This window comes from Manis javanica, chromosome 4, assembly GCF_040802235.1.
Source record: "Manis javanica isolate MJ-LG chromosome 4, MJ_LKY, whole genome shotgun sequence".
Classification (NCBI taxonomy): Eukaryota; Metazoa; Chordata; class Mammalia; order Pholidota; family Manidae; genus Manis; species Manis javanica.
The window spans coordinates 134,193,221-134,219,181 of record NC_133159.1 but is presented as its reverse complement, the minus strand read 5'-3'; the positions used below and the strand labels follow the sequence as shown (position 1 = coordinate 134,219,181).

The 25,961-nt window shown below is 54.5% G+C and overlaps 1 protein-coding gene and 1 long non-coding RNA gene across 6 annotated transcripts in view; one reads left to right on the top strand and one right to left on the bottom strand.

The window, feature by feature from the left end:
* Positions 1 to 4,423: 4,423 nt before the first annotated feature.
* RTN4RL1 (reticulon 4 receptor like 1) overlaps positions 4,424 to 25,961 on the bottom strand; it is a 65,225-nt gene continuing 43,687 nt past the window's right edge. For 2 of the 4 annotated variants that reach the window (XM_017651612.3, XM_073235040.1), the window contains exon 2: positions 4,424 to 7,459. In XM_017651612.3, coding sequence (XP_017507101.3) covers positions 6,147 to 7,459 — 1,313 coding nt within the window. In that variant the 3' untranslated portion in view covers positions 4,424 to 6,146. Of the gene's footprint in view, positions 7,460 to 16,986; positions 17,142 to 21,909; positions 21,968 to 25,961 lie in introns of all 4 variants that reach the window. The other 2 variants (XM_073235041.1, XM_073235042.1) reach the window with 2 other exon arrangements.
* Positions 17,962 to 25,150, top strand: LOC108391810 (uncharacterized). 2 transcript variants are annotated; one of them, XR_012130542.1, is made up of 6 exons: positions 17,962 to 18,150; positions 19,095 to 19,254; positions 20,217 to 20,385; positions 21,939 to 22,020; positions 22,491 to 22,634; positions 22,920 to 25,150. It is a non-coding gene; the product is annotated as an uncharacterized lncRNA (long non-coding RNA). The 2 variants fall into 2 exon arrangements; XR_005062501.2 differs by having other exon boundaries at positions 22,491 to 25,150.

Genomic DNA, 25,961 nt, shown 5'->3' with positions numbered 1-25,961 from the left:
AAGGTAAGCTCCCCATGGATATGGCTCTTTTGTTCCCCATAACATTCCAGGACCTGGCTGGGCTTTGCACATGGCTGGCAATCAAATCTGTGGACTGCGTGAATGTCCCACTCTCAGTTGCATGAAGGACAGTGACTGGACATGGTGCCTGAACAGTGTGTGCGCCTGTGTGCAAAACTTCTCTCTCCCTATTGCATCTTCTGTCTGTCTGCATCTCTCTGTGCCTCTGACTCTGGCTACATGACTGCCCCGTAGGATGTGAAAGGCACCCCCTCTCCAAGTGCCCATCCACTTCCCCTTGCCCATCCAGTCCACTCCTGACCCCACTCCCTCCGTGGGTTTGTCCTGCTTGCCCCTTGTCACTGAGAAAGGCACTTGATCATCCCCTGCATCTGACTCTGGCTGGAGCGGTGAGCAACCCCCTGGCCACAGCCACATCCCAGTCTCCAGTCAGCTGCCCTTTGGAGGGCATCAGTGTCTTGCTCATGACTGTCCCTGGTGGCTGGGGACGTGTGACATGGAGCTGGCTGCCTCCCACCTGTTTAGGTCCTGAGTACTTGAATTTCTTTCTTCCTCAGAGTCTGTCTCCCGGGAAATGGCACTTAATAAAGATTGAAGGGTTTCATACATTTCCTGCTTCCTCTCTCTTTTCTGAGGCCCTGAGAGGGAGCAGCAGGAGGTGGGGCTGGTGGGGCCCCCCTGAGATGCCTGGGTGCAGGAGGAGGGGGAGGTGTGGAGCCTCAGTTTGGAAACCACTGTGACCCTAGCACCTTTTGCAGCAGCAGTGTCCAAGTCTGCTGCTCAGGCATGCCATTAGTGTGCACACTGCTGCACAGAAACCTGTGACACAAAAGGCACAGCCTTCCCCACCCTCCCAGTGCTTAGAAACTAACACTCTAATGAGCAATGAGAGCTAAAAGGAAAGAGATGGGGGGCAGGCCACAGCCGTGCAGGCCGGTGCTGTATCTCAGAAGCTGACCCACTTCTGCTGGAAGCAAGGGGCCTTGTGGACCAGCCCACTGAAATGCCACGTGAATTAGCCACTGCTCTCTGCACAGGGGTCTCCTTTGTCCTCACCCTCCCTCATTGCCTTGAAGGCAGCCCTGTCGACATGGTACCATAACCACTCTCCCCTCTATCTCTCCCATGGGGCACCTCAGTCCCTTCAGCCAGTGGGCTTTTTAAGGTCATAAACTACCCTGAGTCCAGTGGCCCTTTGAACGGAGATGGGCGCGGACCACCTGGGTGGGGAAGCGTTGGCGGGCAGGCAGCACACCAAGCCTCCTTTGCTTCCCGGCTTTTTGATGGTATAGTGAGTTATTTAGCCAACACTAGACGTTTATGTATAGTTTTCAAGAGTGAGTATTTATTAACAGACTGCAAAGGGGAGAGACCAGATTTATACTGGAAGCACAGTGAGTTAAAAGGGACAATTAGAGGAGAAGAAAGTAATATTGGTATAGACTTGTAAAGGATATTTTAACGCACGATCAAAGGTTCTTGAGATAGTTTCCAAGAAGACAGAAAGTAAAAGAAAATTGACCTGTAATGAGTGAATAGTGGGGGATTGGTGACATGGATGGAGTAATGGCTGATGGGTTAAACTCCTGCTTCGAGGAAGGTGAGGTCAGAGAGCCAGCCTGGAAGATGAACCAGAATTCGGAGATAGCTAGGTCATGAGGCTTAACAACAGATGCTGCCTCAAGACTCCATCAAAATGTACACCTGCCCTGGTCAATCAAAGAATGTGCACAGACAAGGGCCGGCGTCCTCTGGGTCAGTGTTGAGCAGGGCCCTGAGGGGCTGGGTCCCGAGGACGTGAGGGTGTCCAGCCAGGGACCGGTGGGGATAGCCTAGGGGGTCGGTGAGAACACGAGGGAGGACTTGGCAGCAGCTCTCAAGGCCCTGAGGCTCCCGGCCAGTTCAGGGAGCTCTCTCAGCAAACGTGTTCTCTGACCCTGGTACCTGCAGCCCGTCCTGCTAGAAGACTCCCGGCCCCCCCACCGACAGCCCTCTCAAACCTGCCAACAGGCCTTCTGGAAACCCACTTGCCATGGTGGCAGAACGCTGGGTAATGAGTCAGGAGATGAACAAACATTTGCCATGCGAGATTCTTGACTCCCTGGTAATGAACAGCCTCTAGCACAAGAGAAAAGGGGCAGATCAGTCTGGGGGGGCTCTGTAGATTGCCAGTAGTCAGCCAGAGTGGGCCCATGGAGAGGCGGCCTATGGGGTTCCTGGGCAGCCATGCTCGGAAGCAAGGAATGGGGCTGAGGGCTGAGCCCCGTGTGGATAGGAAAGGAGGGAGCCAGGGAAACAAAACGGCTGTGGGATGTTCTCTGAGCCCGGAAGCAGCAGGTGTCTGGGAACTGGACTCCGGCCCAGGCAGATTTTCAGGGAGTGCTCCCGCTTGCTGGCACGAGGAAAGGAGCTGGCTGAGCAGAAAGGCAAGTTGCGATGATAAAACTCACTGTTGAGGAACATTGGCAAGAGCGCCACCAGTGGGGGCCACGTGCTTGGAAAGAGGTTGGGGGTGGGGGCAGGGAGGAGGACCCCTGGGTGGGGCACCCATTCCCCCTCCAGAATAGATTCCAAGTCCCTGAGAGGATCCCCCTGGGGCCTTCCTCTTGCCAGGCTTGCCTCCCACACCTCCCCAGACTGCATTTCCAGGCCTCAGCTGACAGTTCTTTGCTGATACCCCAAGCATGGTACTAAGGCATGCCGCCAGCCCTCTGCCAGGAATACTCGCCACTTTTCTCTGCTACTCCTCATTTTCTGAGAACCATGGAGTGTCACATCCTCTTGGAAGCCTTCCCTGACTGCCCCTACCCCAGCCAAGTTTCTCATGGGGGATGGGGGACAGTGCTAAGAGAAGCACCACTCCTATACTGCTTTCACCAGTCCCATACTTGTTTCCACATTTAGATCCGAAACTCCTTAAAGGAGAGCCACATCTTCCCACTGTTATGTCCCCAGAGCCTGGACCAATGGCTGACACACGTAGGCCCTTGATCAGTGTTTGTTGAATGAAGGGTAGGGAGCCAGCTGCACTCCGGGCTCGTGAGAGGAGCTTGTGTGGGGAGACTCTGAGACCACCAGTGGCCACCCAGTCTCTCCTGCAGGATAGTCGCTAAAGTGGAGGGCTGTGTGGCTTGAGGGGAGAGAGGGTGAAGAGAAGATGGTTCTCCCCCGGGGCCCAGGGAAAGTGCCGAGCAAAGATGGCAGAGGTGCTGGCCCCATCAGGAACAAAGGAGGGGTGGACTCAGCCCTAGGAGGACAGGATTCCCAGGGGCAGGTACCCACACTTCCCTGCCCTGCACCACTCAAGAGGTGGGCTGGGTCTGGTGAATAGAGAGGTCTTCACTTGCTCTGACTTGCCAACTTGGTCTGATGCTTCAGGCAATGGTGTCATCGTGGCACATAGCATGTGAGCTGCTGAGTGACAAGTGATGTCATCCACAATAAAGCTACTTTTATTCTCTCTACTCTTAGAGGAGAAAGCTGCTAAAAATACACCTGGTGTCCTGGGTCTCTCTGCCTTGCCTGTAATAACAGTCGGCAACCAGAGACTGTGCTGTGCTTGACGGAAGCTGAATCATCTGTAAAACATGAGTATTTTTCATACTAATGTTTCGCTTCCATAGTACAGAACTTACTAAGACTTTAAAAAAAATTTAATAAAGTGCTTGGTTTTCCCACTGAGGGCTTTACCATTTAAAGTTGGAAATAAAGTCAACAACAGAACAACATCATCAGGTTCTAAGGGACAGCGAGGCTGGCACTGGCCTGGGTAAGAGCTTGGGGAGCAACTGCAGGACAGACGATTTGTTCTACTGTCACCAGACTCCCTTTAGTGCACATTTCATGCCCTGTACGGAGGAGGATTTGCCCAGCCAGGACAATCATAGTCCTCCTCCCTCTGTCTGAAGAACTGTTCCCTTCCTCTGAAGTCAGAGAGGCAGGAGCAACCTCCAGATCCATCTGAGTTCCTGATCCCTTTAGACCCCAGGAACTGGCATATCCCTTCCACTCCCAAATCCCCTAAGAATTAACTGCTCAGCTGCTGCTAGTGAGCCTTTTGGGAACAGGCTGGGAAGGATCCAGGACACCAGCATGCTCTGGGGACAGCCACAGAGATTGTACTGGCCCAGCACAGCCAGAGTTTGGGAAATGAGTCACATTCTGTGCAGGCGAGGGAAGAACCATGGAATGGCAAATGTGTGCACATTCATGCGTGAGTGTGTGTACGCGCACGTGCGTATGTGTGTCCCAGTGAGTCAGCGTGCCCCTGCCCCATACAACTCTTCCTGCCAATGAATGTGCCGTGTTCTCATAGCTGTGCTTGGCCAGGCTCGCCCACCCAACAAAAGCCTGGGATCTGCCGCCCCTTCAGGAATGCAGGGTTAGGAAATGAGAAACAGGGTTCTTGTCCAAGAGAATTTTTTTTATTATTATTTTTCTCTCTCAATTGGATTCAGTGTTTCTTGCTTCTCACATACATCTTCTCTGATGGGGAATTCAGTTTTGTGCAAAGAGCAAAGGAGATGGTGCTTGCCCAGGCCCTGGCCAGCATCATGGCCAACCTTGACCAGAGCCCCTGTCCCCTGTCTGGGCTGGCCTGCTCCATTCCCTGCACGTCCCTGCTCCTGAGCGGAGTCCAGCCCCCAGCTGCTGGCTGTCCCCAGGCATCTTCAGAAGGGCCAGGAGGGATGGGGCCTCTATAACGCAGAAGTGCCTGAGATGGTTCTTGAAATGCCCTCTTTGTTCCCTTTCTGCTAAGGCCACCTGATGCTTTCCCTCCTGCCACCCTACACAGGACCCTTGCTGGGATGCCCATCAAAGGGCCTCCAGGAGAAATGCAGCAGCTGAGCCGTGCTGGAGGCCTGGGCTCATGCCCAGAGTCTCCCTGGCCTTTCCAGACCATCACTGGCAAAACATTGCCCAGCCTGTTGGACTAACACTGTGGATTCTGCCTCACCCATCAGCTTAAAAGACCTAAAGTCCCTTCCTTCCCCTTCTCCATTCAGCCTGTCTCCAGGGCCTGGCTTCCTGCTGCCAACAGCTACTAGCGTGGGGGTGATGGGGTGCTCTGGGGTGGCAGACAGGCTTGTTTGCATTTAAAAAACAAGGTGATGCTCTAAATAAGAATATTGGTCCCCTGAAGTGACTGTCACCTCCCCTTTTCCCTGACCCTCCCCACTGAGTCTTTGCCCCAGGGCCTGGCAATCCCACATCACACATGGACTATCGTCATCAGGTTGGGACTCTATACAAAAATCCTGTCTCTTTTCTTGCTGGAAACCACCAATACAATCCTCAGTTGAGCAGGTATGGTTTTCCATATAGTTTATAAACATGAAAAGACATACAGTTTGGTAAGGAAGTGGGAGGGGACCTGTGCATTTGTGTGTGTGAATATATATATATATGTAGAGAGTATGTATATATATAAGTGGACATAGTTATAAAACTGCACCTCCTGTGAGAACCTCATTGCATGTGATGAAGTTCTAAATTTCAGCCTCTGATATTCTTTCCTTTGGTAATTGGTTCTTGGAGCCCAGCAGTTGGGCCTGGGTCTGCCAGGGTTGCCTGAGACATCAGGAATGAGAGGTGTTAGTTACCCCCAAGGGAGGGACTGAAGGTGGCACAAGGTGGGATTCAGGGCAGGTTGACTAAGTGACCTCAGGCAAGAGCCCAGATGCCAGCTGCTTGTGTGCTCCCAGATAGCAGGTCCACCCAGCCTCTTGAATGAGCCTCGTCTGTTCTGAGTCCTGCCTCCTCCAGGAATGTCAAGGGCCTTCAGACCTCTCCAAATGACCAGGATTCCACACAGCCCAGCTCCCACGTGCACTGTCCCATTGCTGCTAATGAAGGATTCATTCTGCGTGCCTTGCCGGATGGATGCTGTCTGTGGGTGCTCGGTCAGGGCTGGCTGGAGCAGCTGGGTGTGATGCGCTAAACCCCTCCCGCTTGGGGCTGTACACTTTGGGTTTATAATCCACCCGGCAGGGCCCAGACAGCAGCCAAAGCCTTTACCCGCCTTTGCCTGAAATCCAGCAGCTCCTCCACTTGTAAAAAAAAAGAAAAGAAATTCTGTTCCTTGGTGGACATGTGGCAGTGCTGGGAGCTGGCACCCTGGGTCCTCAGCGGAGAGTGACCGCCAGCCCCAGTATCCAGGCCAGGAGAGAGGCCCCCAGGGAAGTGCCTGAGGAGGCCTGCTGCACCCCGCTAGGGGCACGAATGGGGGTCCTGCGGGCACATTTGCCCTTCCTTTTGGGCCGTGCCGTGGGCATGATGTCAAAGCCAAACTTGTGCTGGTAGTCCGGGGCATAGTCCTGCAGCTCGGGGGCCAGCTTCCCAGTGCCTGCCTTGGAGACCTGGTTGCGGTTCCTGTGGCTGGTGCAATTCTTGCCTGGCTTCCTGTAGCCTGGCCGATGGCCGTGGGGGTGGCCCTTGTTCCTGGCAGGGCTGTGGGATGGCTGGTGTTCCTTTCGGGCAGCCCTGTCTGTGGTGGTGAGCGTGTGTGACTTGATCTGGTGCGGGGACGCTGGCCCCGTGCAGTTCCGGAAGTCCTCGGCCCTCAGCATCTTCAGGTCCTGACCTTGCCGCAGCTCTGGGGACACGCAGGGGACGGCAGAACTGGAGCCTCGGAACTTCCGCAGCCATTCCCACAGGGAGCGCGCCCGGCAGCCACAGTCCCAGGCATTCCCGTTGAGACGGAGGAATTCCAGGGCCCCCAGGGGTGCCAGGCAGTCGCCCTGCAACTCAGAGAGACTGTTATTGAAAAGAAAGAGGGTGGTCAGCCTGCGGAGATCATGGAAAGCCTTGTGGTGGACCCACTGCAGCTGGTTTTCATGCAGCAGCAGCCGGTCCAGGTTCACCAGCCCCCGGAAGGTGTTTTGGCCCAGGCTCCACAGCTTGTTGCCATGGAGAAACAGGTGGCTGAGGTTGACCAGGTCCACAAAGATGTCGTCCTGGAGGTACTCGATGTAGTTGTCCTGCAGATAGAGATACTGCAGGCTGTGCAGGCCGTTGAAGATGCCTGCTGGCAGGGCACCAAGCCCACACTTATAGAGGTAGAGGGCGTGGAGCTTCACCAGGCCCTGGAAGGTCTCCGGCGCCAGCGTCCGCAGCCGCCGGTTGTCGCCGAGGTCCAGCTCCTCCAAGTGTACGAAGCCCTCGAAGGTGCTGGGGTCGATGAAGGTGATATTGTTGGAGTAGATCCACAGGGTGACCAGAGTGGGGCTGAAGTGGCCCTGCTGGAGGAGGGTGATGCGGTTGTTCTGCAGGAAGACGCGCTCGCTGTCCTCCGGGATGCCCGAGGGGATGGCAGCGAAGCCGTGCGCCTGGCAGCTGACGGTCATGGGCGCCGGGTAGCACACGCAGTCCCGCGGGCAGCCGCCGCCCAGGGGCAGCTCCCCAGCCAGCAGCAGCAGGAGGAGCTCCACGCAGCGCCCTGGAGGGAGAGAGCACAGCCGGGTCAGGGCCGCGGGCGGGCGTGCGGGTCCTTGCTGATGCGGCAGGCCCGGGGGAGGGAGGCAGGGGTCAGGCCCCCTCTAGGGTGAGCTAGCGCTCCCTACGCCTTGGCCCCCCACCCACCTCTACTGGGGCTTCTGCCCTTAGCCTGGGCCGCGGGGTGAGCTAGGGACCTGCCCCATCCTCCAGGGCCATGCCGAGGGGTGGGGGCGGGTGTCACACCCGTGGACACCGCAGCCAGCCTCTGGTTCCCGTCGCAGCTTTGCCACTTAGCCAGCTGTTAACCGTGTGAAAGAGAGTGGTGCAGTTTCCTGTTCTAACAAAGTAAATATATGGAGGCCAGAGCCCTCTTTTTATTTAAACTATTCCCAATAATTGGCAGAGCATGCATGCAAAACACCAAGGCTCATCTCAAAAGATGTCTCATTTACAGGGCCTTCCAAGTCCTCAAATATGCGATGCCCCTCTGTGCCTCAGTTTCCTCATTTCTAAATATTACTAGCTGTCCCTCGCAGTACCATGAGGGTGTACTGAGAGGCCACCTCTGTGTGAAGGACTTGAGGGGCACTGGGGCTGACAGGCTGCCCCCATTCTCCACCGTCTGGCTCTTCCCCAATCCCAGCCTGGCTTGAAGCTCCTAGGCTGTGGCTGCAAACCAGGCCTTGCCTCATGACTGTCCAGAGCATTTCCTCTGTAGCTTTCCTCTAATTGGGCATTAATTAGGCATTTGTTAATGGATCCTTAAAATAATTTATTTTCGGATGTGTCCAGCCTGTGGTTGGATAATAGCCCCATGCTCATTATCGGAGCAGCCTCATTATGGACGATCATCATTACCTGCCTTTTTCAGGGTCGCAGCTGCCCCAGGCGGCCTGACAGTCGCGCCAGTGTTCAGGGGACAGGCTCCAGGCCGGTAGACCCCCGTCCCTCAGGGCCAGGTGGCTATCTCATCCCTGGCCGGGTGGCCGCCTCCCCTTTCCTGCAAGCAGGGCCTCTTGGGAGAGCTGGGGGCCTGGGCAGCCCAGCTGATGCTTTCTGCTGCCAGCTGTGCCCAGAGCTTGCAGAATCAACCTTCCTGGCCACTCTTGGGCAGGCCCTGCTCCCAGCCTCACCCTGGCTGCTCGGCCAGGCTTCCAGGTCTACTGCTGCCCCAGCCGCCTGGCCAGGCTCAGGCAGCCTCACCTCCACTGCCACCCCCTCATTCCTGGCAGAAACAGCACTGTAAGTGACAGCTCCCAGCTGTTGGGAGTTATGGGCTCCCGGAGAGTGGCAGCTGCTTCCAGTCCCCCTGTAATCACCCATCTTCGACCGAACATTTCCAACACGTAAAAATTATCGCACATGATTTGGTTTTTGCATAATTGGGTTGATTGCGATTTCAGAGCAATTATGACCTCAGTGGTGGTGGCGGCGGTGCAGCTGTGAGGACCCTTTCTGGGCTGGTCCATGCTCTGTGTAGCCCCTGCAGTACCTTCTGTCATGAAGCCCACTGGACAGCACGCAGGCCAGGCCCGAGGCTGGTGCCTCTCAGCCTCAGTCTCCCCCTCTGTAACAGGTGTAGGAGATGATTGCTGCGCCGGTGTTCCTCACATGGAGAATCAGGTCTGACCTCGAGCCTCTGACCTGTCTGGCCAGGGGTTCCAGATCCACAGGGTGAGGGAATAGGACCCTGGACCCCAAGCCCCAGCTGCTTCTCGGGGAACCTGCCCTCTGCCTTGAGCCTCCAACATCCAGGGCTGGGAGGAGGGCCCAACCCACACTGGCTGCACCCACTTCAGAGCCCACACTCCCTTTCCCTTCTCTCAGTTGAGGAGGTGCTGTCCAGGTGCTGTCTTTCAGGAACCCTGCCCCAGGGAGGCGGTCCTGCCTGGCCACCTGAGTTGCTCAGGGTGCCCTTCTAGCTCAAGAGCATTCACAGTGCTCACTGCGCTGAAGGGGACAGGGCCACGGCCACAAACCTGTGCTTGTGGGACAGCCACTGCTGCATGAGACCACTGGGGGTCCTGCGAAGAAAAAGCCTTTTCTGTCCCTTAAATCTGGTAGCAGGCAGATGCTCACTGTGGGGGACAGGGGTGAGCTGTGGCAGGCTCAACGCTAATCCCCCTCGACATTTGTGCAGCTTACAGAGCTTACAAAGAGCTTCTGCTCGAGCTCCTCTGATCCCCAGAACCACTCTGTGTGGTGGTGGTGGGGGTTCTTCTGCCCCCGGCCCTGGGGTGGGGGCAGATGGCCTTTCTGCCTGCTGAGGTGGCTCTGAGATGGAGTTCCCCAAAATGGTCCCCAGAGAAGCTGGGGGGCTCCACAGAGAGCTGCACCCCTCTCATAAATAGGTACTGGGGCACAAGGAAAACCAGGCAAAAACCCTGGTTTGGGGGAAAAAGTCACTTGCCAAAAAATGTAGGCGTGGGCTTAGTAGCCTGTGTAGGAACACATTTTGGCAGGTGGGAGGGGTCAGAGAGCAGGGGGTGAAGTGAAGGCCGGGACCCAGGGCAGGAGCCACTGCACCCTTCCTCTGAGAGACCTCAGCTCTCCATCCCTCAGTACTTCCCCGATGCCAGGGGACTCAGCCCGGAAGCTGCCCTTGCAGTTACCCTGTCCCTTTCCACTGGGCATTGTGGTGGGTGGGTCTCAGCTAAACCTGCTTCTCCACGCTGGAAACTGGTTCTATCTCCAAGGTCCTGATCAGCTCCACCCCCAACCCCCCCACGCACAGCCAAACCTAACCACCTCTGGCACCCCTGCCCGAGCCAGTGGGTGCCCAGCCCTGGACTGTCACTGTGCTGGGTTTCTTCCTGCATTGCTGCTCCGCCTCCTGCATCCACTCCCAGTGTGCCCCTGGGAGCCCAACCGGCTGATTGCCTGATTAATGTACTAACAATGAGGCTGGTGCCTTTGCTGTGCATTTTAAGATTGCAAATTAGCAGCAATCTAAGTCTCAGGAGGAGGAGCCTTGCACCCTCTCCCAGCAGCCTTCTCGGTCCCCTCCTGGGTGGGGCCTGGGGTTGCTCTGCCTGGGGTGGGGGTGGGGCTGAAGATAGCAAGCTGGGCCTCCCCTGCACCCACCTCACTGAGGCTCTCCTCCTCCAGGGCCTTGCACCCAACAGACTGCTCTGCTACTCCCAGACCTCCTGGCCTCTCGCACATCCGAGCTCACCTGCATCTCCACAGCCTCATTTGTTCATTCCTCCACTCAACACTTGCCACCAGAGTTCTGGAGTGTCCAAGATGCTAGGGAAGGGAAGGGCCCAGAGATGAACTGGGCAGGTCCTCATGGGTTCACTAACACATTAGGGGGGCTCACAATACCAGGCAGTTCTTCCAGGGGCCAGGGCCCAGAGTAGGCACCTAGGGGTGTGTGTGCATATAGGTGAAGCTCAGGAAGGACCCTATCTCCCCTGTGCCACCTCCTCCACAAAGCCCCTCTGGTCCCCTGCCAGCACAGAGGATGCACAGTGAAGAAGAGCTGGTATGGTTTACATGTCCTCCTTCCTGCAAACCACAAAACCCATCACCTGTGGGCAGGGCTCTATGGGGCAGGGGTGCCTGAGCATGGGCAGGCATGCCACCCAGTTCATTCAGCAGCCCCAGGTGTGCTTATGAATGGTCCTGTGGGGCTGGACCTGGTGGGATTGGTGGGAAGGGCATGTCAAATAGAGGGCATAGCATGTGCAAAGACACTGCAGTGGGGAAGCAGCCCCCTGATCCCCCCTCTCAGCCTCTAAACAGCCAGAGCTCCTAAAGAGGCTGTAACACCAGCTTAGCTGGGCTGGCAGAATCCAGGGCTGAGGAGGCTAGAGAGCTCCCCACTGCGACTGGCACTGAGAGGGTGCCTGCTCTAATTCTAGGCCAGATGGCCCATGTGACAGGGCTCTGTAGCTTGCCTGCCCCTAGAAGCAGGAAACTAGCTAACCAAGGAGGCCCCATCCTAAAGAGCAGGCCAGGTTCTCTACATGGAATCCTCACAGCACCCCTGGGGGTGTTGCTTCATCTTGTAGGGGAAGAAAGGAGGCACACAGAAATAGCTGGCCAAGGCTGCACAGCTGGCGAGCAGAGCAGTGGAAGGGGCCTCCCAAGTGACTCCTAATCTGGGAGCCCCACATGGCATGGGGCAGCCGGGCAGCCTCATCCAAACCCTCCCTGGCCCCAAGGTCTCAGGTCCCATCCCCACATGAGTCCGGCACCTGCTGGCACCAAACGGGCTGCCTTCCCTACCCTGCTCAGGGACAGCCCTACCGACTGGCATCCCTGGGGCCCCCAGGCAGGCCTCTGGGACTCTCTGAAGCTTAGAGACTAGTTCACCATGTGGTCAATCCCTCTGGCTCCACAGGCCGTCCTCCTTCTGCACAAGGCTGAGCTCCTCCCCTCCTCCCTGCTCGGCTTCGCCAGATGCTCCTCTTTAAGCCAGTCGATGCTAACCCAGTGGGTCTGCTGGTCAGATAACAGCCTCAGGCTAGGCGGCTGTGCTCATGGAGCTACTGGCGCCTCAGGCCACTTGGCTATGTCCCTCCAGGCTGTGCCCAAGCTCAGGGCACTTCCTGCTGGGCATCCCCCAACCCCAGCCTGGCCCAACCCTGCCAACAAGGATGGCAGCCAGGAGAGAGCTGGGCTTCCCTCCTTAGCCCCATTGCCAGACGTGGGGATTGGCAGGATGGCCATGGCTCCCTGTCCCCGCCGCATGCAACAGCAGGACCAGCACAGGCTTTGCTGTCATAGACCTTGGTCCCAGGTTACAACTTCAGTGAGTCCCCCTGCTTGTGTGAGCCTCGTTTCCTCACCTGTCAAATGGGTACAATCCTTAAGGGCTCCAGCCTGGCCCCCTCTCTCTGCAGATGTCTGTATCTACCTGCCTCCCCCATATCTCCATCTGTCACATGAAATCTGTCCAAAGCTGACCCACAGCCCTCCCCCCCTAAGCCTCCTCCATGTGCACCTCCTCCATCTCAGGTGAAGGCAGCACCTTCGTCCCCTCTGCTCAGGCCCCAAACCTCAGAGGCATACTGGCTCCCCTCTCTCTCCCTTCACACCCAATCCGATGGAAGTCCTGTTGGCTCCACTTCAGAACTGTCCAGAATACACCCACCGCTCATAGCCACCACCCCAGTCTGGGCCACCGTCACCTCCGGACTGTCGCACAGCTTGCCAGGGGGTCCCCACACGCCCACCTTTGCCTTGTCTTTGCTAACACAGCAGAGATCTGAGTCAGCCCGCAGCTCCTCTGTCCAGACCCTCCTGGCTCCTGAGCTCGGTAAAAGCCTCCAGCCTTCACCCAGCCCTGGGGGCCCCTCTCCTCCCCACGCCACCCCCAGCTTCACTCCTCCCTGCTCCTCTCTCGAGGCCTGGGCACGTCCTGCTTCCAGCCTTTTGCAGGAGCTGCTGGCTCTGCCTGGAGCATTTTCTAGGATACCCGCAGGGCTCTTGCCTTCCTCACCATTCAGATCTCCCCCTTTGTCCCCCTCTCAGTGAGGCTGTGCCCAGCAGCCTATTTTTAAAAAATTTTTTTTATTAAGGTATGATTGATATACACTCTTATGAAGGTTTCACACAAAAAAAATGTGATTACTACATTTGCCCATATTATCAAGTCCCCACCCATACCCCAATGCAGTCACTGTCCATCAGTGCAGCAAGTTGCCAGAGATCCACTATGTCCCTTCTCTGTGGTACACTGTCTTTCCCATGACCCCCCTACCACACCATGTGTACTAAACATAATACCCCTCAGTCCCCTTCTCCCTCCCTTACCCACCCACTCTCCCACAACCCTCCCCTTAGGTAACCACTAGTCCCTTCTTGGAGTCTGTGAGTCTGCTGCCATTTTGGTCCTTCAGTTTTTCTTCATTGTTATACTCCTCAAATGAGGGAAATTATTTGGCACTTGTCTTTCTCTGCCTGGCTTATTTCACTGAGCATAATGCCCTCCAGCTCCATCCATGTTGTTGCAAATGGTAGGATTTGTTTCTTTCTTATGGCTGAATAGTATTCCATTGTATATATGTACCACATCTTTATCCATTCATCTACTGATGGACGCTTAGGTCCAGCAGCCTATTTTAAATGGATCCCTTCTTTGACTTTTCTCCGTAACATTCACCCACTTCTTATAAAGTATTTATTTATCTTGTTTATTTTCTGTCTCTCCCTGCTGAGTGTCAACTCCATAAGAACAGTGGTTTTGTCTGGTGTGTTCCCTGCTGCACCTCCAGGGCCCAGAACTGTGCCTGGCACAGAGGAGATGCTCAAGAAGAAAACCCGAGGCTCATCGTAAGTGCTCAATAAACATAGTGGTTCTTATTAGTCCTGAGGCCTCTGGGGTGAGAGCAGAGATGCAGCCTTGGCTGTCTCCTGGGGCCCCTTGCCCATCACAGGGTGACAGATGGTGAGGAGAGCTCTGGGAGGGAGGATATAGACCAGGCCTGCTAGGGCTCTGGGGCAGGGTGGCCAAGGGGGTTTTTCCTGGGTTTCCCAGATGTGGAACTTTCAGTGCTAAAACCAGAAAGTTCCTGAAACAAACCAGGACAAGTTAGTCACCCTACCAGTCTGAGACGCAGGCCTGAGCCTAGGCAGAGCCTGTGTGTTCATCTGTGTGTGTACATGCCACGTGCACACATGCATGCATGTATCTGAGTACATGCACATGCATATGTAAGTACACGTTTGTCTCGAGACCAGTGAGGGGGCTGGTAGCCAGGACCCTTCATCCTGCAGCATCCCGGAATTCCATCTCTGAGAGGGGGCGGGGCGCTCTTGAGATTGCACAGCCCTGAGCCTGTGATGTCCCCTCTTATCTCGGTGCTCACTCTGGCCTAGCCTTTAGCTCCTGCTCTCCTCCTGACACGCTGAATTATGCACCCACTCCAGGATCACTCTCAGCTGGGAAGTGGGTGGCCCCTTATTGGAATAACCTTTCAGCTTTCATCTGCTGCAGCTACTCCCCTGAGCAGGCCTGCCCAGGGACACTGCTATTTGGGCTGCCGAGCTCTCAGGGCGCCTTGTTGAAGCAACTTTGGGCTCCCCTACCCTCTGCTGGTCTGTGTCTACCACCCCTCAGCGCAAGATCCCTGCGTGCTGGCAGGGGTGCTGGAGCTGGCACAGTGGCTCTGTACTCAGGTCCTGCCTGGGCTGGGGACCAACACTGGTAGCAGCACATTTCAGCTGGGCAACCTCAGGCAGGGCAGTAAAGATCTGAGGCCTCAATGTTTTAGTCTGGTCACTGGGAGTCAGAGCCCCTGCCTGGGTGCAAAGACTCAGTGAGGGGTGCCTTGGAACTGTAGCAAGAGCAGGCTGCAGGGCAGGTGCTCCCAAGGGTGATGATTGTTACTACTCATGTTGCCAAAGGAGCTGCTGCTCACTCTCCCCAACCTGCAGAGGACCCCAGCTCTCTCTCCACCCACCTTGGGGCCCCCAGTCCCCACAGGCCTCCCAGAAAGACCTGACAGATTAGACACTGGGTCAGGGCTCAAGCCTGGGTTCAAGTTCCCTGCCAAGCCTTGGCAGCCCCCAGGGCACAGCAGGTGGGGAGGAGGTCTTGACATCACTACTTGGCCCTCTGTCCCAATCCACCCACCCCCGTCGGGAGCTGCCAGCTCTCTGCAGGAAGCCCAGGGCACGTGGGTTCTATCTCTACCTCTAGAAGCTCCCCTGGGGCTCATAAAATGTGTCCCAAGTCACTCAAACTTGCTCCTCGGTTTGGGGGTCCCAGAACCTAGGCTGCGGCAGCCCACCCCAGGTCTGAGGGCCAAGGGCCTCTGAAAGCCAGTCTTTCCCCAGATGGGTTTAAGAAGGCCCTGGTTCCTGCTTCTTCCCTCTGAGCTCTGTGGATCCAGCTGTCCCCCGAGAAAACCACAGCACACTGTGGGCCACCTGCACCCAAGCAGGCCTACTGAAGCCAGGATGGTGTCTCAGGTATGTTTACAGGGGGCAGAGCGACCTCTGTGACACCTCAGGGCAAGTGTCTGTTGAGAGGCCCCGACGGGGTGTGAAAGACGGGGAGTGGGGTGGGGGTCTCCCCAGTCCAGAAGGCCCTGGCACTGGGTGACATAGAGCAGGGGATAGTACCCAGCCTTTGACACGCAGGCACAAAACTCTCCACCCAGAGCCCCCGTTGCCAGCCCAAGAACAGCGCTCCTTCCTTGCCATCAGGAAAGGTTTTCAGAACTCTCATTGGGGTGCTGATCACCCCACTGTGAATCCGTTCCCTGACTCCTTCATTCACATAAGGAAATCTCTGTGCTTGGAGCTGCAACAGTAAGCGAATGGCTTCTTCCCTCACAGAGCCTACATTCCAGAGGGTGGTAAGCACTGGGGACACAGGAGGGGCATTAAGAGTGAGGCGCAAGGGGGGCCAGCATTAGCCTGTACGCTTGTGCAGAGCCTCCCTGAGCAGAATCCCCAGAGTTGAAGCCTACAGGCTAAGAAGGAGCCGGAGAGCAGCCTTCCAGGCAGAGGGGCAGGAGATGAAGTCAGAAGGCAGGAGCCAGGCCTTGTACGGCCTTAAAAGCCTCCATGAAGAGTTTGGATTGAATTCTGGGTTTGGTGAGAAGCCTCAGTTGCCTGAAGTAGGAGTGGCATGACTGGATTTGGGGGGCTGCTGCCGGAGCATACACTGCAGGGAGCTAGAGAAGAGGCAGGTAGGCCTGCGGCCGTCATCAGGAGAGTCGTGGGTGCCTGGCAGGGTAGGGCCATAGGGGCAGAGAGCAGTGGGCAGATGAGAAATGGCCAGGGTGTGGAACAGACAGGACACACAGGTGGACCAGCCTGGAGTGGGGAGTGGGAGGCCCAGGGGGTGGCACCAAGAGGATGAGGGTGCAGTGAGACAGGAGGAGCCTACAAAACAGCCGTAGGGGCCACCAAAGGCTCAATTTAGGACACAGTCTGGGAAGCCGTTTAGAGATGTTCAGTTAGAGGCAGCTGGATGCACAGAACTGGAGCCCAGAAGTGAGAGAAGCGTGTTGGGGGTCGTGGGGATGGAGATGGTATGTGAGTCCGTGGGACTGGATGAGGTCGCCTAGGAGAGTCAGAAAGAAGACACAGGACTGAGGCTCTGGAAGGTGAGTAAAGGAGAAAGAGTGGCCGGTGAGGTCAGAGGAAAGCCAAGAAGTGTGGTGTGACTGAAGCCGAGAGTATTTCAGGAGGATGGAGGGCTCAGCCATGATGAGGACTGCTCAGTTTACATGAGGATGCAGAAGTGTCCGGTGGATTTGGCAACTTGGAGGTGATGGGTGATCTAGAAAGTTCACTTCTGGTAGAAAGGTGGGAGCAGCAGGCACGCTGGAGGGGGATGAAGAGTGGAGGGAGGGAGGGAGGGGAGACAGCACCGTATCCGTCAGCGCAGGCAGGGGCATACTGACATAAGGGGCTCCAGAGTCACAGAGGCCCTCAACAGCAGAGGCTGTTTCCTCGCTCAGGCAGGACAACTGAGGCTCTGCTCAGGGACGGGGTGGAGGGTGCATCCTCCACTCAGAACACTGCCTGTTGCACCAGAGGACCTGGCCAACTACTGGCACTTACGGGTTTTGTTTCAAGCAACACACGTCACTCCTGCTCACGTTTCACTGGTCAGAGGAAGTCGCACGGCCCAGCCTGTCCTCAGTGGGATGGGGAAGAATACTTCTGGGGGCATCAGGGAGCAGCATTTGTGAGCACCACTCAGTCAGGAAGCTTTGCTGTAAAGGGGGCACAGAAACAAGTCCACAGAGGTTGTTTGTTTTTTAAGATGGAAGAAACTAGAGCCTGTTTGTGAGCTCATGAGCATGATTCAGGTGGAGAGAGAGAGAGAGAAATGGATACAGGAGTGAGAGGACCAAAGAGACGGAAATCTAGTGCTCCTGTAGGGGACACCTGCTGTGCCGTAACGAGGGAACATGGTCTGCGCAGGCGAGAGGATGGGCTTAGGCTCTGAGCACTTCTATTTTCTCCATGAAGTTAAGAGGGATCATCAGCTCAGAGTGAAGTTAGGGAAGCTGGGGACAGTTTGAGGAAAAAGCAGACAGACTGAAAACAGGCATTCTGTGTGGTGGAGATCAAGCTAGCCAAATCCCGTGAGGAGCTTTGGTGGACAAGGGCGGAGAAGGCGTTTGCAGACAGGTTTCCAATGCCCTCAGCCCAGCCTCCATCCAAACTCATCTCTTACTGGACTGTTGGGGCTCTTTAGCCCCCACCAGTGACATCTGCTCATTCCAACCCCTGCTGACAGGGCATTAGCTCAGCAAATACTGACTCCACCCCTCCTCTGGGCAGGCACCATGCCAGGGGGGCTCTGGGGACCACAGACCCAGTTCTTGGCTTCTGTGAGCTGACAGTCTTCCCCACATGCATTCAGGGGAGTGTGCTGCAGGCATTTGTCACTCTTTTTGGCCACCAGCTGCTCCACCCTCTTCCTGTGTTTGCGACATCTCAGTTTACATTTACATAAACTTCCCTCCCTGTGGAAGCTGAAAGGTCAAGCCCTCAGTTCCCCAGCCTTCCTTTCAGATTGGGCAAGGCCGTACCCTATACTCTGAAGTGAGAGATAGTGGTGCAGATAAGAGGGGCCCAGCTAGGTCCATGCTTGAAAGGCCGGCAGCAGGGGCAGAGCCAACGGGGGCAGTGGCTGTGGCAGGAACACTGGAGGACAAGCTGGGGGTGTCTTTCCCTTCATCTGCCGGTGGAGCCCCCCACCCTCTGGGAGATTTTGTGAGTTACCCAATAGACTTTAAATAAATCTGCTTATTTAAATTAGTCAAGGCTGTATGTCTGTTGCTTGCAAATAAGGGACTGAGGTGAGCCCCCCGCAGCTGAGTGTGGCTGGCCCTGCTCCTGCCCTTCCTGCTCTGCCCCACCCACCTCAGCTCAGCGGCTTCCGCTCTTCCATGTTCCCAGGGGCAGGGGTAGGGGGACCACCTCTTCCCCACTGCAGGTGATTCGGGGCAGGGCTTTCAATCAAAGTGGTTAGTTAAGACTCTCCCGGGGAATTTCAACCTGAACCCAAAGCAGAGGGACTCCACTGGTGCCCTTTCACTCTGCTGGAGCTGACCGAGAACAGTGCCCAGTAGTTCCTTCTACCAAGACCCCAGAGCCACCCTGGTTCTTTTCTGCCCCAGAGCTGGGCTTTTCAGCTTCTCCTTTGGGTCCCATTTTCTTTCTGTGGAGGTCCACCCAGCACCCTTCTCTCTGGCTCTCTGTAAGCCGTCAGGCAGCCATGTGCTCCAGAGGGGCTGGGCTCCTACCCAGTGGGCGTGCTCCTGAAAAGGGACACAAGGAATGGATGTCCTCTTATCCTGCCTGAGTGTGGTTGCGGGAGGATGAGATCATGGGGTGCATCTTTCAGCCACTAGAGGACCAGTCTAAAGGCCAGAGCCAGCTCCCCGAGGACTAAAGAGCAAAAAGATGGAGAAGCCTGCATCCGTAAAGACATTGAGCCAATGAGTCAACGAGTTCTGGGCTACCCAAACTTCTTGTTATAGGACATGATAAATCTTGTTTTAGCCATTTTGAGTTGGGTTTTCAGTTGCTTACAGCTGAAAATTTGCCTTCCAGTGAGTTCCTCTTTTGCTTAGTCAGCCAGACTAGATTTCTTTTGCTTACAACCAAGGAAGTCTGACTTATGTACCTGGTAACCACATGACTCGCTCAGACAGGACCTGCTCCAGGAACCTTCCCTCTGGTTAGACCCTCCATCCTGCTCGGGCTGCCTCCTCTCAGGACACTCCCTGCTGGCTTTAAGTCACCTGCCTCCATCCCCAGAGGAGTAGCCCTGCTGGGGTTTCCTGGGACATGGAGCTCATCCATACATGTCTGGTGAGTGAATGAATGAATGAACGAATGATTTAGCTGATATAATTCTGGCCTAAAGCAAAAAAAACAGGTACTTTAGTTAGCTGAAATGACCTTTTTTGTGGCTAAATGTTGATGTTCAGTAAGTTTTAGCAGCCAGAGGACTCCAGGGTAGATACCTTATGCCTAAGACACTAACGTTACCAGGCATTTCAGGGCTCACCTTACAGACCTTTATCTGTTGACCCCTCTGCATAATCTCTCCTGACTGTTCACTTAAGACATCCTACAGGCAAGCTTCAAATGTATCCACGGTATTCTGTGCCTTAAACTGAGCAGTGGTCTCAGGGATGTTAATTTTCTTATTCTTTATACCTTATACATACTATATTTTAAAGTATACATGTACTAGTTAATAAAAGAAATCACACACAAAAAAAGAAAAAACTGCACTGCAGTGTCTACCTAAAATCTCAGGTCCCAGGTCTTGACCACCCTCCTCCTCCCTGCTGGCCTGGGGCCTGCATTTCTCAGGGGGTCCCCCTCCAGCCAGCCATCAGCACAGCACGTGTCAGCCTCTGACCCCAGGCTGACAGTCTTCCCCACATGCATTCCCCACATGCATCACCTCCCATGCAGCACGGGCTTCCTGGTGTGTGTGGTCCTCAAACCCTACCCTCCCTGATAAGGTTTTTCTTTCAAGTCACTTGTCATCATTTACTTTAATTTAAAAATAATAGTTGCCAATTGCAGAGAATGAGAAAAAGTATAGAAGTAAAATAGGAAGCAAAATCACCACCATCCCATTACCCTTGACAACCATCAACAGTGCCTTGCTCTACCTTCTTTCCATACTTCATTTATGTAGATATATATAAAATGTAAATAAAAATTTTATTAACAGCAATAAAATTGGGATCATGTTATATATGGATCTGTGTGTGCTGTGTTTTCTGCCTAACTTAGACCATTTATTCTTTCGGCAGGTTTCCAGGTGCCTTCGTCTGTGAGGCACTACACTAAGGTGGCCACCAGGAGCCCAGCAGGGCAGAGTGAGCACCCTCCAGGAGAGTCCTGGATGGGGAGACAGACGCTCATCAACGGTCACGTCTGTGTATAATCGCACCCTGGAAGGAGGAGTACAGAGAGATCTAGGTAGCTGTGAGAACCGTGGCCTCCCCAGTTGATGGGCGTGGGAAGGCTGGGAGAGTCTGAAGATTGAGGACTCTACTGAGGGGTAGGGATTCCAGGCAGAGGGAACAGCATATGCTGGGGGATGAGGCCAGAGGCAACACACGGTTAAGTGACAAAAGAACAGGGTGGTGACAGGCATGATTTTTATAGACTGCAGAGTAGCTACTGTATGGTCAGACTGTAATTTATTTGTCTGTGGAACACTTAGATTGTTGCTCATTTTCACTATTATGAATTATCATGGCAAAATTGATAACATTAGTTGCCTCCCAGGAGAGCTACTGAGAGCTCCAGGCCTGGGGAGAGCAGTTCACTATATACCTGTCAGGAACCTTTGGTTTATGACTATGTGAATGTTCTTACGATTCTTTTAAGAGTCAGTTTTTTAAAATAATGTTGGAATGAACATCTTTGTGCATAAAGGTGTGTCCAAATTTCTCATCCTTTCCCTAAATCAGACTCATTGAGTCCATCTCCTTGATGCATGATAAGTCACCTTCCAGAAAGTTTGGCCCACAGGGCTTTAAGTTCTACACCCAGAAAATCACCAGCCATGGGAGCTTTCAGAGACTCGACCCTTCCTCCATTTGCCTTCCCCAGGAGCTACTCAGAAGAGACAAAGCTGGGTGTCTCACACAAAGGGGAGATCTCTGGGGTGGGGACACAAAGGACACGACTGTGTGTGGAATCCCTCCTGTGTGCCAGACCGCCCCACACTGGGGCATCCACATGCACTCAGGGAATGTTCTCCCCAAAATTATTATGAAAGTATTAATAGCCCCATTTCACAGTTGAGAAAGATATAGCTCAACAGAGTGCGGCAATTTGCGCAAGTTGGAGCCAGGATTCAAACCAAGACTGACCTGGCATCAGATCTCTCCTTGGAGGCAACTGCCGCCTTGGCGACCCTTGCCCAGTCTCTCCCCATCCAGCACCCAACAGGCAGCTCATCACCTCCCATGAACTGGGTCCTCACCCCCTTGCCAATAACCTCATCCCTCCCTGTCTTCATTATTTGTTTCCTCTCCTGGAGCTTCACACTCACGAGGCTGGGGAAATGGACAAGGCAGATGGGAAAGGAAGTGAAAATTCTGTGTAATACCGTGGTCTGTATCACAAAACTTGTCTCAAGTGCCAGCCCCAGGGATTTGCTGGAGTTGGTGCGACAGAGGTGGGGCTGAAGGTCAGATTAAATTGGACTAGTAACCCCAGGGGGAAATTTAAAAGAGGTTGCTAAAGAAAGCGTTTCCGGCAGGAAAGCCAGGCAGCTGAGGCGACAGCAGGCAGCGGCCGGTCAAGCCTGCTTGGAGGGGCTTGGTGGTGACAGGCCTGGGTTCACGCATCCTCCCCCAGAAACCTGAAATCGTGCCTTTTTCCCCTAATAATGAGTTAGTATAAAAATGGATCTTGAATAAAATTGTCTGCAGTTTTCAAATTTCAAACTGCATTAGTCAAAATACATCAAATCTCCGTGTACTGACTTACCACCTGCTCAAAATCTGATCCTTTTTCAGCTGGAATATATTGAAATATGAATCACCTCCTGAGAGGAAAAAGGGAAAAGAAACGGAGAGAAGTCCTTCTCAAAATGTGCTGGTGGGCGAGCTGGAATCCCGCGCTGCCTTTGGCTCCCTCCGCAGTCCCCCGACGACCGAACGTGCCCAGGGAGGCCAGGCCCGCGGCCATTCCCACCTGCGTCCAGATTTCTAGTTCAAACCCCTCTGCTCTGGGCAGGCTGTGCCGCACGGTGCGCAACAGCACCATTTCAAGTTGTCCAGCCTTTAATAAGCATTTATTGTGTGCTGGGCTCGCAGTCTCACTGGGGAGGCCTGTCTGTAATTGCACTGCTAAATCCAGTAGTGACTTCTTTGTCCTCATCTACCCACTCTCTTAGCAGCAGTGGACACAGTCGGCCCTCCCTTCTGGAAACACTTCCTTCTCTTCGCTCCAGAGCTTAGGCTCTGCCATTTCTTCTGCCGCCAGGCTGGCTGCTCTCGGGGGTCAGGCTCCCCCTCCTCCGCACATTCTGACTCCCTGGCTCAGTCCCCGCACCTTCTCCTCCACAGCCACACCTATGCCCAGGGGCACTCACCCAGGCCTGGGCTTTAAACATGTCTCCACGGGGCTGAAGACCAGAAGGGTGTCTTGGTCCTGAGCTCCAGACCCTCCCACTGGACCGCCCACAGGTGGCATCACCACAGGGATGTCCGGTAAGCGGCTCAAAGTCAGCGTGTTCTGACGGAGTTCCCTCCACCTTCCCCATCTCAGTAACGGACTCCATCCTTCCAGCTGCTCCAGCTGAGAATGTAGACACCATTCTATACTCCTCCCTTTCCTTTGTTGTCTTTCTCTTTAATCCACCAAGTCCCATTGGTTCTACCTTCAAAATATATCCCAAATCTTCAAACCCCAAATCTGTCCACATCAGTCCATCTGCACTGCCCGCCGCCCCCAGACCACTGTCACCCTAACAGGTCTCCTTGCTTTCCTGGCAGCCCCATCACCACCACGGCCACAAGGATCTTGCAGACTGTAAGTGCTATCACCTTACTTTCCTCTTGAACTCTGCCAGTGGTTTCCCAGTGCAACAGAATGAAATGCAAACTCCTTACCAACCCACAGCGTCCTCCTGACGGCCCCCACTGCCTCTGCAGCCCCATCCTGCAGCCCTCTCCCCATCTCCAGCTGCACTAGCCTTCCTGTTCCTCGACCACAGCAAGCTTATTCTTTCTTACCTTGGCAGTTTTGTTATGTTTTATGGCAAAGTGCACATAACATAAAATATACCATTTTAACCATTTTAAAGCATACAATTTGATGGCATTTAGTACATTCGGTGTTATACACCATCACCAATATTTAGTTCTAGAACATTCTGATCATCCCAAAGGGAAACCCCATACCCATTAGCAGTCACTCCCCATTCTTCCTCCCTCCCAGCCCCTGGCAACCATTAATCTGCTTTCTGTCTCTGTGGATTTATCTATTCTGGAGATTTCATGCAAATAGGATCATACAGTATGTTTGCCTTGGAGTTTAGCACCGACTATTCCTGCATGAACCCTTCTGCCCCAGGCCCTTGCAGGAACACCTCCTTCTTAGCGTGTAGGACTCAGCTTAAGCACCACCTCCCTCTCTAAAGCAGATGCCCCCATCCACCCCAGTCGCTTTTGATTACATAAGTACCCTGCTCTATTTCTCTCTTAGCACTTCACACTCTCTGAGAGTATGTCAGCTAATTATTTGTTGACATGTTTATTGTCTTTCTCCTTGTCTTCTTGCTCCCTGAGATGTCCTCAGCCCCCAGGACAGTGCCAGGCACCTAGGAGGCACTCAGCAGTTACCTGTGGATTGACCCAAGTGCACCATCGGCTCTGTGATGGAGCGTCCACAATGCCATGGCAGCGCGGGTGAGGGGGATCAGCAGTACAGCCGGGAAGGTGGAGGAGGCACAGCAGGAGGGCAACTTCTGAGGGGGAGCAGAGGTTCTGCTGGCATTCAAGGGGCAAGAGGGAGAGCATTTGGGTGGCAGAAACCACATGGTCAAAGGGTCGGAGGCAGGGAGAGAGCATGTCCAGTTTGAAGTCGTATGCCGTCTTCTCCCAAGTTTCAGTTTGTTCCCTGATTGTCTCACTAGACTCTCACGGAAAAGAGATGCAATATATGTCTGGGATTGGCATTTGGGTTTGATACAAGATATAAGGTACTGACAGGAAAGAAGGGATACAATCTTTTCTGTTTTGTTTCTTCTCCCCCCACCCTGGTCCTAACATGTGCTGGACACCCCACCTCCACCCCCACCCCAGACACAAAGGAAAACAGACTGGTTCCAAGTTTTTTGATTTTGAGTCATCCTGCAACCACCTGTAAGAGACTGGGAAGGTGGGAGGGAGGGCAGGATGGTGTATGTTACAGACAATTGTCAACTGTGGTTTGAGGATCCCAGGAGGGGCAGACCTGGAATGGGCCCATGGAGTCCTTTCTGGGCTGAGCCACCAGCCCCCATGGGCACTGGACTGACTGTGAGCCTAGTGCCTTCATTTCTGGTGATCAGGCTTGGCTGATCCAGGCCCTGTGGCTCTGGGAGTCCAGCTGAGCTCCCAGGAGAGGCCTTTCCCCAAAGCTGGGAGACTCAGGGCAAATTCAATTGTGTGCAAGGCAGGAACCATTAGCCTGTCTGTGGACATGGCCCCCACCCCACTCCCCTCCCCTCTGCCAGCCAGGCCTGTCCAGCTGGCCTCTGCCAGATCCCAGCTTCCCACCACTCAAGGGCCCCTGCTGCCCCTGGGCTGCGCCCAGCCTCCTCTGTCCCTTGGTGCCCTAGAGCTCCCATCCCTCCTGCCTTAGGATCAGAGTAGATTTTGAGCTGAGAAGGAAAACAAATCCTTGGGGAATCTTCCCCCTCCATGGAGGCAAGCCTGGCGCTTGGCCCGTACCACCCTCAAGCATCTGTGTGCAATCGCCCTCAGGAGTCCTAATGGGGAAGAGGCCCTGGAAGCAGGCGGGTCCATCAGAACAGAGAATTCTGTCCAGTGCAGAAGCAGCTACCCACACTGTGGCTTCTGAACATTAGAAGTGTGGCTATTTCAAAGACAGTATGAAAATGAATGCTTGGTATATTGATTACATGTTGAAATTATACTATTTTGAATATATTGGGTTAATTTAAAATATTTTAAAATGAAGTTCTGTTGCTTTTTACTTTTCTGATATGGCTTCTAGAAAATTTAGCATACATGTGGCTCACACTTCTATTGGACAGAATTGGTCTTCCACGATGGGAACAGGCTCCAGGTGGGCACATCTTCTTGGCCCCATGGACTTCCTCCTTGCCCTTTAGAGATAGAGCAACAGGAAAAGAGCTGAGCAGAGCCCTCCCAAAGGTGGTGCTACCTGGTGGAAACTAGTCCTGACATCCACTCAAAAGGCTCTTCCAGCATAGCTGGGAGATAGAAGCGTGACTGCCCCATAGGAGGATGCTCCCTGAAATGCTGAGGACAGCCCCCCAAGGCAGGGACACGGCCTGGAGCAGAAAGCAGGGCTTTGCTGTCATTTACTCTTCCTCCAGCACAGTCCAGCTAGAGCACGTGCCAGGCACCAGGGCTGCCCAGGGCACTGCAGGTGTGGCTGTGGGCAGGACAGTCCTGGCGGCTGCCACAGAGTGACTCATGTGCTCATAGGGGTGGCAGACCCACACACAGCTCTCTGGCCCCATGGAAGAGGGGCAGTGGCAAGAGTGTGCCCAGAAATTCAAGAAGGTGGCCCTGAGTAGACAGGGAACCCCCTGGGAAAGTTGGCAGATCCCCAACCTGGAATGCCACAGAGCTGAGAAGAAAGAGGAGAGGAAGAAAGAGGAGGGAGAAGAAAGAAAAGAAGACAGAAGAAAGGAGGGAGAGAATTGACAGAGAGAGAGAGAGAACACAAGAGCACAAAGAAAGCAAGTGCTTACAGGGGGTGTGGGCTCCGGTGCCAGCACGGAGGAGGTCCCACCAGGAGAGGGTCTGAGCCACTGGAGAAAGGATGCGCAGAATGGGGCT